This window comes from Mastigoproctus giganteus, chromosome 2 (genome assembly GCF_048544385.1).
Source record: "Mastigoproctus giganteus isolate SK-2022 chromosome 2, ASM4854438v1, whole genome shotgun sequence".
Taxonomy (NCBI): domain Eukaryota; kingdom Metazoa; phylum Arthropoda; class Arachnida; order Uropygi; family Thelyphonidae; genus Mastigoproctus; species Mastigoproctus giganteus.
The window spans coordinates 64,061,708-64,075,437 of record NC_143576.1 but is presented as its reverse complement, the minus strand read 5'-3'; the positions used below and the strand labels follow the sequence as shown (position 1 = coordinate 64,075,437).

General features: G+C 38.2%; 1 protein-coding gene across 1 annotated transcript in view; it reads right to left on the bottom strand.

Annotated features, from left to right (window-relative positions):
- Nucleotides 1-13,730, bottom strand: part of LOC150089320 (sodium channel protein para-like) — a 2,114,826-nt gene that overhangs the window by 384,969 nt on the left and 1,716,127 nt on the right. The window contains exon 27 of the mRNA XM_090389008.1: nt 5,466-5,588. Within this exon, the coding sequence (XP_090245134.1) occupies nt 5,466-5,588 (123 nt within the window). The remainder of the gene's footprint in view (nt 1-5,465; nt 5,589-13,730) is intronic.

Genomic DNA, 13,730 nt, shown 5'->3' with positions numbered 1-13,730 from the left:
GACAATTGCTCAACAGCTAAATAGTGAAACAACTCATAGGAACATATATTTAAATGGATCAATTTCATGTGGCTAGAAACCTGTGGTTAGTAGTTTCTGTTGGGCTAATCGGCCAATCACTCAATGCAAACAAAATAATATGACACTACACTATGATACATATGGGAGTCTAAAACGCTGATGGAACTGATATTCGGGTGACACTCAAGTCAAGTGGACCCAATTTCGGCGAAGTCTGGACAGTCTGTGACAGCCAAATCCTCTGCTTGCACCTTCACGATGGTGGGACTGTTAGTAATCCTGGGTATAACCTCCATGCATAAGTACATGGTGGGTGACCACCCAGGTGTGAACCAACGTAAGAAAGGGGTTGGGGTGTGGCGCCCGCACCACATGAAGGAACGCCGCCCCCCCCTCTATGTTACCAGGCAGTACTAGGTGGTAGATGACTCTCATCAACTGGTGAAACACTTTGCTTATTGTAGGCTTGAAGTGGTGAAACCCATGTTTAGTCTCTAGAGCTAAGTTCTGATCAACCCTTCCCTATCTCTTCCATTATGCAGTATGATTGATGACTTTTGAGGTTATGATGAATGTCGTGGCGAGATCCAATATTCCTTACATTTCGAGAGTACAGCTCTAAAACGGTGTTCGCAGGCCGACCGTTAGTTAGTACACTGGACCGAACCTATTGGTAACTCTCAAAGTGGCTTCCGGATCAGCTAGTGTATAATCTTGCTACCTCTACTCTGCCAGATAGTGACTGGAGGGAGTCCGAGTAGTGTGTATGCAGGGAGCATTGTCGAGGCCACGTTATGTCAAGGATCTGGGTATATTCTTACCGCGTGTATGCCATATCCAAAAATTTCATTACTTCATACAGCATGTCCCACCCACTTTTTCTTACTATTGAATACACCATGAATTGTCAAACTAATAGAACAAGCTTATCTGCAAAAAGATCTAAACCTCCCAAGCACTTCCTAATTCATTTCACAAATATATGTGGTCTCAATTCTAATCTCAATGATGTCCATTTCCACTTGCAGTCTGCCAAACCCCATGTACTTTTTCTGACAGAATCTCAGTTATCGGTTGATTCAATTACTGCTCATCTCAGATGCCCAAATTATTTGCTGTATGATTCCTTTCGCCTCAAAGGTGGTACGTGTGCATATGTCCGTTCTGATATTCCCTGTCAGAGACTTGGCAATTTGGAATCTCCTCTCTTTGATCTTCTCTGGCTTAAAATATCTCTACCTCATTGTGTCAAATTCATCTGTTGTCTCTACCGTTCTCCGAACTTCACTAATCACTTGGAGCTCTTTGACTTCCTCTTTTTGCAACTTGCCTTTCCCCAGTCCAACTTTCCTAACAGTGAGGTAATTTTCCTTTGTGATTTTAATGTTCACAACTCCAGCTGGCTTCCGTTTTCTAGTCATACCGACCAAGCAGGTCGAGATGCTGATGCTTTTGAAATTACTAATGACCTAGCACAGATTGTTCATTTACCTACAAGAATACCGGACAATCCTAATCATACAGCCAATATGCTTGATCTTTTTCTCACAAACACAGCCCTTCTAAGTACACGGTCAAAGTGAGAGGTCCTTTAGGCACTTCAGATCACAACCTGGTGGTTGTCTCTTCTCCAATGGAACCTTTATCTCATGGCTATTCCCAACCTCGTGTTGTTTGGCATTACAAGAATGCAAAATGGGATGACCTGCGAGACTTCTTTTCTTCTTTTCCTTGGTCGGATTACTGTTTCAAAACTTCTGATGTCAACGTTTGCTCAGATCATGTTAGTGAAATTATTCTTGCAGGAATAGAATCCTTTATCCCACACTCCACTTTAAAATCTCGTCCTTTATCTAAATCTTGGTTTTCCAATAAATGTGCTAAGGCTGTTCAAGAGAAGAATGTTGCATATCGTAAGTGACTTGTTTCTAATTCTTCAGTTTCATTTTCTGCCTACACCAAAGCTCGCAACAATTGTAAAGCAGTTATTAATCAGTCCAAACTAGAGTTTGAACAGGCTAAGAGTAGAAAACTTGCTTCTTGCCCTAATGGTAGCTGAGCATTCTGGTCTCTTGCCAAAGCTATTGGCCGCAACCTTTGCCCATCTCTGCTCCCACCTCTGTCCAAACCAGATGGTTCTGTTGTCACTTCAGCCAAGGATAAAGCTGACCTGCTAGCATCTCATTTTTCTTCCAGCTCATGTATTAATGATCTTGGCAAAACACCTCCCACCATTTCCAACACGCTCCATCAATGCCTCCTGTGGTCTTCCGTCAAAAGGATATCAGAAGGATTTTGATGAATCTTGATGCTAAGAAAGCTCCAGGTCCTGATGGTATTTCTCCACTTGTTCTCAAAACCTGTGCTCTTGAACTTACTCCAATTCTTTGCCACCTTTTTTCACTTTCTTATGCCAAAGGTAATTTGTTCATATCCAGCCAGTTCCTAAAAAGGGTGACAAATCCCTCCCATCCAATTATCGTCCCATTGCAATTACTTCTACTCTTTCTAAAGTAATGGAGAAATCAATTAACCGCCAACTCTTAAACTACCTAGAAACCTTCCTTCTGATCAACGATTGCCAGTATGGATTCCGTCAGTGTCGATCCACTGGTGATATTCTGGCTTATGTTACCCATTTATGGACTAATTCAATGGAAAGGTTCGGTGAAACACAAGTAGTTGCTCTTGACATTTCAAAGGCTTTTGATCATGTTTGGCATAAAGGTCTTCTAAACAAGCTTCCATCTTATGGTTTGCCAACTGTTTTTAGTAATTGGTTATCCAGTTTTCACTCTGATCGCTCACTGAGGGTGATGGTAGATGGCTCTCTGTCTTCTAACTTCTCCACTAATGCCGGTGTCCCCCAAGGTTCAGTTCTTTCCCCCACTCTTTTCCACTTGTATATTAATGACCTTCCATTGACTGGAAATCCCATCCATAGTTTTGCTGATGATAGCACATTGCATTCCACTTTCCATTTTGAGAAATCCTGTCCTGCTCAATCAGCTTCAACTTCTTGAAAATCTGCTACCAATTCTTTAAATGCCGATCTTCAGGTAATTCTCCAGTGGGGCAAAGACAACTTAGTTGATTTCAACCATTCTAAAACTCAGACTTGTCTTATATCTCGCAAAAAGGATTCTTCTGCTCCTATACTTATGTTTATTGACACTCCGATTTCTAGGCAAAATGATATATCTCTTTTGGGAATTACCCTGACTGCTAATCTCTCTTGGCACAAGCACATTACAAATATTGCTTCCTCTGCATCTAAAAAACTTGGTTTTCTCTTTCGCTCTCGGTGTTACTTTTCTTCCAAACAGCTGCTCACTCTGTATAAATCACAAATCCACCCTGCCATGGAATATTGTTCCCACATCTGGGGTGGTGCCCCCAAAACCTCTCTCAGGCTTCTTGATTCCATTCAGAAGAGGGCAGTTAGGTTAATTAATTATTCATCTCTAACAGAGTCTCTCCACTCGCTTTCTCATAGACGTACTGTTTCTGCTGCATGCCTCTTCTATAGATACTTCCATGGGCACTGTTCTTCTGAATTGGCTTCTATAATTCCCACTCTCTCTCTCTCTCTCTCTCTCTCTCTTTCAAAACAGTCCGAACACGTGCCGCCACCAGCCAACATCCATTTACTGTCCAACTTCAAACCCACAGAACCAACTTTTCATCTTCCTCATTTATTCATTCAACTGCTGTTTTCTGGAACAACCTTCCTTCATACGTATTTCCTGAAAATTACAATCTACAGAAGTTCAAGTCCAATGTCAACAAATATCTTCTTTAGTCTTCTCAACCTCCAACCCAAGCATGGTACTAAGTACTATAGGTTCTAATACCTCTCATGTTTGTGGTTCACATAAAAAAAAAATAAATAAATAAACATCTCAAAATGACAGGCCTTTGCATATGGTACTTCACACTTACATGGCAGATTTATCTTTGACAAAGTGGAACTGTATACAAAAAAAAAAAGGAAAATAAAATAATAATGTCCATAAGGACATTATTATTTTGTATTATTATGTATGCATTTTACCCACCATACTCAAATTACACATTGCCTCTGTCTGAGAGGCACCATGTTTCTGATATCTTTATATATTTGTCAAGAACGTATTAGATCTTGAAATGAAGCAAACGTCGATAACATATTTTTATTTTAATTATATATTTAGAAACACTTTAATTATTTAATTATTTTTAATTAGAAACACAATTTTCTAATTTAAATGTTAATTTTATTTCCTTTTGTATTTTAATGTACTTCTTTATGGAAGTAATAATTTTTTCACCTATAAGCTCTCTTTTGTCTGAATGGGAGAATTTTGGGTTTGAATATAACTAATTTGATGTTATTATGCAAAATTAAATGGATTCTTAATTAAGGACTTGCTAAATCTTAACAAGTTTAAATATAATGAATTTCAGACAAAAACCCATAAAGTATTTTGTTATTATTATTATGCTCTTTCTTCTACTAATGGATTTTTTCCCATCCTTGCAATGGGTATACTGGTACCAGGTGCACGGGGTGATTGTTATATTTGACTGTTATTATTGATTGAGAAACTATCTAGCTATCCTATAGGTGTTGTATTGTGCCTTTCTGGAGTTCCTTGTAGATGTTCTCATTTATTATTATTATGTTCTGATTTGTACTGATTATTGGGTATTGATACTACATTTTTAAAGACTTGTTTTTATTTTCCTCTTAATGTGATAGAACTAATTACCATATTAAATAAATAAAGTAATAGATGCTCTTATTATATAATCTCTTTAACATTCAAATGAAAGTATATTATAAGATTTTTAATATTAAATGAGTCAATACAGCAATTAAAATAGGTTTTTTTTGGAGAAATCAACCAATTTTTAATTTCTCTCTCTCTCTCTCCCATCTCCTTAATGGGAGGTGGATGAGAATTTCAAAAGTAAATGATTTGTATTTTTTCACATTGTCTAATAATAACTTGTGATGTGGATTTTAAAATCCTAAATGAGTTTGTAATATGACTGAAACTAATAAATATTTGTATTGTATTATTATTAGTCATAACTTGTAAGGAATTTTATTTCCTTAATGATTTTTTATAACATATCTTTTTAGAGACAATAATATTATTCTTTGATATCGTGTCGGTTAAAGAAGTAGCATATAATGCAGACATCCATCCAATTACTCCAATTATGGACTTAAAAATAAAGACACTGCTCCAAACAAAAGGTGGTACTCAAAGTGTTATTCTTCTTATATCTTTTTCAAAGCCACTGAAAATATTAATTAATCAGTGCAAAAAACAAAATACACACAAAAACTTGGCACATTTTAGCAAACAGTGTAAAGTGAAAGAATGCATGCATGTTTCTCATGCTCCTTTTGTTTGGTGCAAGTGCCACTGATAATCCAGCATGTGAATACTTACCCTCATTCCCTGGAAGCGCGAAAGAGCTCTCAAAGGTCGGAGAGCACGGAGGGTACGCATTGTCTTGAAAGCCTGGATGCGTCCGCCCCCTACTTCTGAGGCTATAAGATTGATCACAGACACCTGGTAGAGGCAAGAAGGCAAGTTGTATTTATTGTACTTACTGGGAACAGCAAGGGTGAGGTTGGAATGGTGCAGGTCAGGTTGGGTTGGGTAAGGGAAGGAAATATTGCTCACCCAAAACCCTGTAGAGATAGCTGCAGTTTCTTTTTCCTCATATAGAAAGTTTCTTTCATGCTGCTATAAGTAATATGATTATAGCTATATATATATATATCAGCAAAATATAAAATTATTTTGGGAAACATAATGTGCCCGACATGATGCATAACTTAAAATAATGCTAATTATGATGCTGATATAATTAACAGTTTAATATACCTTTAATTTACAAGATTCCTACAGTACAAGTGAACAAAGCAAAAGATATTGTTTCAGTAAGTCCAGTTTTGTTTAATTTCAACTTTTTTGAAATAAAATGAAAACATTTATTTTATTTTTCTCTTTGTAGTCACACCATATCATATACAAGATATTGCCAACGGTGAGAGTTATTTTCATCTTGTGCAGGAGAAATTTCTCAAATTTTTAGAGGAACTGTGGAAAAAATTACCTTGGAAAGAACTATGAGCTATTCCTGAAGGAAAAGAATGGCTTTTAAAAGGTGAAAATGAGAGCAAATAAACTAGCAATAAAAAAGAAAGGGAGAGGAACAAAATAAGTGCAAGGTGATGCACAACAGGCTATACTCAGCAAATTAAGCTCTGCTAGTGAAGCTAAAAACTCCTATAATTATAATTCCATTAGTGAAACTAAAAACTCCTATAATTACATACTGTTCGCAGTATGCCCAAGTTTTTAAAGATCATCATGTGATTATAAATAAGCTTTCTAATTTTTTTCTTATATTAGATTATTCATTTTATTTCAAAATCCAACAGATTGTATTTGCAACTGTATTAACTTTAAAATAATAACAGGCAGTGTCTGCTGCCGCAGACACTGCCCTATTTCTTACCTAAGGAATAGAGTAACCTAAAGGTTACTCTGCCCTATTTCCTTAGGTAAGAAATAGGTAAAATGGCCTTCAGATAGGGTTAAGCCATGAAATAGTGCAGGGCATGTTTTTAATGAACAAATTGCCATGTACAATTTGTTTATCAGAGAATGGCTGCACTAAAAAAGCATAGCAGTTTAGTTGGTAGTTCCAACTAGCCTAAAGGAGCCACAGAAGCCTAATATCAGTATTGAATTATATATGTTTAATGGCATTAAATACTTTTTTTTTTTTTTTGTTTTGGAAAAGCAGAAATGAGATTAGGCTTCTGTGGCTCCTTTATTTTATTTATTGGATTGCAGCAGTTTTCTAGAGCAGCATGGTAGAGAAGTAACAAGAGAGAGAGAGAGAGATACTCTTGATCTGATTATGAACGGTGATAATTCATGCATTAAGAATCTGCAGATAAAAGAACCAATAGGTGGCAGTGATCAGAGTGTACTGATGTGGGATTTACCAAAGGATGCAACTACCATCAATGGTAAAGGGAAGGGGTTTTTCTTCATGTTCAAGGCTAAAACTTAAATGGATATCAGATGAACTAATGAGACTTGTGGCAGAGATGAAAAATGCATTGTGATACAGAAGCTTATGGCATATATTAATTAATATATCATCATGTCACAAAAGAGATTAGGCAAACTAAAGCAGATTATGAGAAGTCTCTGGAAAAGAATGCCATGAAATGCAGCTAAGACTTCTTTACTTATATTAACAGTAGAAGCAAGGGGTAACAGTAGAAGCAAGAATCACATTGGTCCACTCAACGTTGATTATTTAACTGTGGATGATCCTGCTAAGGTTACTGACAAACTGAATTAGTATTTTGCATCTATATTCACTCATGAGGAATTCTTTAGGGAGGGGAATGCCAGAAGTGAGTTAAATTCTGGTGTGCTGCTGAATGATTTTGTGTTTACTTAGATGAAAGCAGAGGAGAAATTGTTGAAGTGTAACATGAAAAAGGCAGCTGGGGTGGATGGGATCTATCTAATTATATTAAGTAATTAATTATCTAATTATGTTAGGTAAGCAAATCCATAGCCATAATTATGAGAGCTCCTTTGATTCAGAAGGGTTCGGATGGACTGAAGTGCGTGAAATATCCCTAATTCACAAAGGAAGATCAAAATATGATGGGAGTAATTACAGACCTGTTAGTTTAACTTCTGTTCCAGGGAGTCTCTTGTTAAAGAAGTAATGAAGGACCATCTGGACAAGAATGCAAATATACTGCAGCCACAGCATGGATTTGTTAAGGGGAGATGAGACAAATCTGATTGAATGCTATGATGCAGTAACAAGGGAACTGGATGCAAAAAATAATTTTGATATCATTTACTTGGATTTCAGGAAAGCTGCAACAAAAGACTGCTGTTCAAATTGGAGCAGTGTGGCATAAGGTGAAAGTTACTGCTCTGGATAAATAGTGGAGCCCCCAGGGTTCAGTGCTGGGTCCACTGTTGTTTTCTATATTCATTAATGACACTGATGAATGTATGTTAGGCTTATTGTCTATGTTTGTAGATGATACAAATGTTGGAATGGTGGTTAATGACAGTATCAAAGTATGCCACTGCAACAAGATCTATAAAAATTAGGCAGATGGGTGGAAAAATGGCAGTTCAGTCTAAATTAACAAATTCAAAGGACTGCATATAGGTAGAAGTAATTCCAGATTAATGTACCAACTCTGTAATACTACAGTCAGGGGTAGCAGAAAATAAAAAAGATGTGGGGGTAGTTATGCAGCCAGATATGAACTTCTGTGCACAATGCAGACAGGCTGCCAGGAAAGCTCATTGGGTTTTTGTCAATAATATACAGGATTGATTTGATTTTTGATTTGGTAGTTGTTGGCGCATCGGCTTCTGTGGCCATATTGCACCTCCCAAGGTTTTTGCAGTACTTTGATCCAAGCCCAAGGCGGGAATCGAACCCGCGACCTTTGGGTTGCCGGGCAGGTACTTTACCCACGCGGCTAGCCCGGTCGGCTTAATATACAGGAGCTTTGCTAGCATGGATAAGAAGATGATTATCACATTGTACAAGGCAGTGGTTAGTCTGCATCTTGAGTAATAATACAGGTATGGAGTCCTCATTTTAGCAAAAATATAGATATCCTGTAATGGGTATGGAGAAGGGCAATGAGATTGGTAAAGGGAATAAAAAGACTGGTATTACGAAGAAAGACTTCAGTTCTGCAAACTGCACTATCTGGAGACTAGGCACCTGCAAGATACATTGATGTGCTTAAGGCTTTGAATGGATTGAGCAAGCTCAATACTGAAGGAATTCTTCCTCTTGCTTAGACTACACACGAGGTGGCTGTTTGTTTGTGTGTGGGCTTTACAGCGCAAGAACAAAATGGGCATAATGCGCCTAACTATGGTAAAGTTTAGTGCTCTGTTTTTTTTTTTTCCCCAATTTGGATTGCAGTTAAAGTTTCCAGTGTATTATACAGTATTATCTCTTTAAGGAAAGTGAAGATTTTGTCCACATGTGGCATATCTGCTAAAAGATGGGCAATACTTGGAGTATTCTTTGGTGAAATGAGGCAAAGAGAGTTCGTTGCTCACTGTTGTAAATTGGGCAATCAATGAGTATATGCTGGACAGTTAGTTGGGTGTTGCAGTTTGTGCAATGTGGTGGATCAGCAGCTGTAAATAGATAGAGATGTGTCAAGTGTATGTGGCCTATCCATAATCGGGCTAATGCAACTTCATGTCGGTTCTCACAAATACTGGACTTCTATGGTTTGAGATCTTTTTTAATGCCAAGTAATTTGTTATTGGCCTGACTCTGCCAGATGTGTTGCCATTGTTCAATACAGTGTTTCTTTATAATGTACTTGTAGTCAGATGTAGGTGTAGGCTTGGGCTATAGGATCGGTAGCAGTTTTGGCAGCAAGGTTGGCCTGTTCATTTCCAGCATGACCAGGGATCCAACATAACAGAACTTGTTGTTTCTTCTGGTTTAACTTAGAGTATTCCAGATCTGTCTAAGTAGGGATTATCATTCTTTAGGTTCTGTTGTATAGTGGATAGCACTAACTGTGCAATATGATTTTTGCGAATGCATAGTTTAAGGCTTTGTGGATAGAACAAAGTTCTGCAGTATAGCTGCTACATTCAGTAGGGAGTTTCTTGGATATAGTTGTGTTGGGAAATACTGCTGCTGCACCAACATGATTGTCCAGTTTTAGACCCATCTGTGTAAATTGGTGTGTACTGGCCACACTGGGTTCTCAGTGCAGCATAAATTTGCAGTATGTTCTGTTGGGATAAGGTGTGTTTTCCCCATGCTGTCAATGAAAAGTTGCATGATGGTATGTAGTATGTCCAAGGTGGGACTGTATGAGAGACAGTGGGCCATATCTTACTAAAAGGTCAATTTGCAATTGGCATGCAATAAGCAAAGACGTATCCCGGTTGATGGATTTATTGATGGATAGGTTTGGTATAAGTTTCCCCATTTAGGAGAGAAAAGTCCATTCCAAGTGGGATGGTTTGGATGCCCTTTGAGTTTTGCTGCACAGTGTAATAAAAGCATTAGTCTGCATAGCTGCAGGGAGGTTTCATGTGCTTCAGCATATAGGCTCTGGACTGGTGATGTACAGTATGCCCCAGTGCAAGACAAAGAGCATTGAGGTGCACAGGATCAAACCAACATACAGCACTTGGTCTAGCAGAGCTATAAACTACAGAACCATAGTCTAGACGTGACTGTATTAATGCATGATACAACTGTAGTAGTATGTAATGGTCAACTTCCCAGGTCAACCTTCTACCAGGTTTGCCTGATAGAACTCTTAAGATGTTTAGCTTTTTAAGACATGTAATCCTGAGTGTTTTATGTTCCAGGAAGGTGGAGTTTTTGGTCAAATATCACACCAAGAAAGCGGACACTCGGGACCACTGGTATGATTTGATTTTCTAGTCGAAGTTCTGGATGTGGATGTAGGTTACACTTCCTGCAGAAGTGTATACTGACAGTCTTTTGGGTTGAGAGGAGAAAACCATTGTTTTGGGCCCATTTTGCTATTTTGTTGATGGCACATTGCAGCTGTCTCTCTACCATTTGCATATTAGGTGAATGGCAGGCAATACTGAAGTCATCGGCATACAGACTAGTGGATACTGTTTGTGGTAGATCCAGTGTTATTGAATTAATTTTTATACTAAAGAGGGTAGCACTTAGCACTGATCCTTGTGGTACCCCTTCTTCCTGTATGAACTTAGAAGATAAGCGGTGATTGTGAAATCGAATTTGAAATTAGAGGTGTAGGAAGTTTCTGATAAACTGTGGTAAGTATCCGCATAATCCCAGATTGTATAGATTTTGCATTATACCATATCTCCAAGCAGTGTCAAATGCTTTTTTAATGTCAAATAGGACCATCGCAAGATGTTCTTTGTGTATGAAGGCATCACGGATGTTTATTTCTGTCTTAATTAAAAGGTCAAGGTGGATCTACCTTCATGAAAGCCACACTGCACTGGATTCATAAGGTTATTTCAAGCTAGAAACCAGATAGCCAGGCTTTGATCATTTTTTCCATGACCTTGCATATACAGCTGGTGAGTGCAATAGGTTGATAATGCTGTGGATTTTTAGGATCTTTTCCAGGTTTTGGAAATGCCAAAACGTAAGCATGCCACCATTTGTCAGGGAAAGTGTTTCCTTTGAATATTCAGTTGTAGAGCAGTAATAGTGTCTTGAGTGCTGGTTCAGTAAGTTTTGCTATCATGATGTAATGTATTCCATCTGGCCTTGCTACACTGAGTTTAGTGGAGGCATGATGTAATTCTGACATTGTGAAGAGGAGATTGTATGCAGCACTAGATGTTGATTCAAAATTAATTGAGTGTTTTTCAGCTTGTGCTTTGTGTGTCTGGAATTGTGGCAAGTATGATGTCACAGCTGAGATTTCCATGAACTACCTAGGGTGTTTGCAATCTCCTCTGGTTTTGTAACAACAGCGCCATTTACATTGAGCATGGGACAGTTGACACTTGGATGTTTTGTGTACATACGCTTATTTTTGCACAAATTACTTGGATTTTTGTCATTTTTGTAATTGTGGAAGCAAAACGCCTCCATGCTTCCCTTTTGCTGGTCTGCCTAACTCGTTTTGCTTTTGCCCTTGCCTTTTTAAAGCAGATGAGGTTTTCTGTTGTTGGGAACTTTCTGAAAATTTTCCATGCTCTGTTCTTCTCTTTTTTAGCAGCACTACATTCATCATTCCACCACACTTTAGAGCGGGCTGATATTTTAGTGGATCCTTTTGGGATTGCTTTGTCTGCTGCTTGCAGTATTTTGTTAGATATATGTTCTACTGCCAAGTTTATAGATGTTTGTCGGACCTGTTTTTCTTCTAGTGTAGCTAGCTGCTTGTACACGTAACATTCAGCTTTGGAGAAGTTCCATTTGGGAATTCGGTAAGAAAGATTGGGAATGCTTTTATCAATGCGGCATATCACAGGGTAATGATGACTGCAAAGTGAGTTGCTGTGAATAGTCCATCTGAACAGAGGGTATATGGTTGCTGAGCATAAAGTGACATCAATAGCTGAGATAGATCATGTAGGAATATGTGTATAAGTGTGTGCTCCATTATTGAGAGTTATCAGATTGTGTTGATCAAGTAATTTTTTGATAGTTTGTCCATGCTTGTCCAGGTTATGGTTTCCCCATAGCGGATAGTGAATGTTCTGATCTCCTAGGATACAGTAGGGTTTGGGAAGCTAGATCACTAATTCTTCTAATTCAGCATAGCTTATGTTTTGGTTAGGTGGCAAGTATAATGAGACTATAATTAAATCAGAGTTAACATTGATTCGTGCAGCAATTGCTTCAAGATTTGTTTTTAGTGGGATTGGTTTTGAGGGTATCTGGGAGTTGATGATCAGTGCTATGCCTCCATATGCAAGATTGTTCAGATTGTGTGCGCAATACGATCTTGCTGAGTATTATGTATTTCTGAAGGGAAACAATTATATTTGGTGTTAGATTGGTTTCTTGTAGACAGAAGGCAATAGGATCATATTGTTAAAGGAGATCTCTGATGTCAGCCAAATTACTACGATGGCCTCTACAGTTCCACTGTAAGAAAGTAAGCATTATTTGGGTTTATTAGGGCCCTCGATTTGTTTTTGAGGTACAGAAGGTTTACATCTCTCAAGTTTACCTTTTCCCTTCTTTGGGAAATAGGGTTCCCCTGTATCCATCTCCTCTTCAGTAAACAATTCTAAAACCTGTTCATCTTGGTTTGAATTATCTTCTGAATCCATGCAGTCTGTTTGGTTTGAGTCGGGAGTGGTAGATATTGTAGTATTCTGCTGTTGAGTGGCATTTTGTTGTACTTTGATGGGCATATTTATTGCTTTGCTTTGTTTGCTTTTTGTTTGGGGTGTTGGTACTGGGAACAATATTGACCTTGCCCATTCAGCTAGTGACTTTGTTGGTGGTATGGTTACCTCCATTTGGGTAGCAATTGATATGTGATTTTTGGTTATTTGGGCATAAATTGGCTTGTTAGCATTTGGAACTGATAAGGATATTTTAGCCTCTTGGTAGGTTACATTATGTTCAGTTTTGTACCACTGTATCTTTTTTTTCGCATTTCCAAAGGGGCCACTCCTTCAAATATGCCGGATGGGCTTCTTTACAGTTAACGCAGTTTGGTGTTGTGGTTGTGCAGTTGCTAGTAATATGTGCAGTGGATCCACATTTGGCACAGGCAGCTTCTCCTCTGCAGATCGTCTGTGAGTGCCCAAACTTCTGGCACTTATAGCAGCATAATGAATTTGGGATGTAGGGTTTAACTTGGCAGTTAAGGTAACTGTCTTTGATCAATGTTGGTGGTTTAGGATTGTCAAAAGTAAGGATTATATTCTGGGTAGGAACTAATACTAATACATCATCCTTATTTGTGAGAATTCTTGTTTGAGTTCTTCATCTCACAAACTGATGAGGTCCCACTCGGGGATGATACCTCTTGATGTGTCAAGGAAATGTGTGGTGAAACGGTGACCGAAATTCCACCAAAGGATTTTAATTTTTGTAGTTGTTCAGACTGTCTGGCAGTGACAACTTCAACCAGTAGGTCTCCTGATCTTAATTGACAAACTGTCTTGGGAGTACCT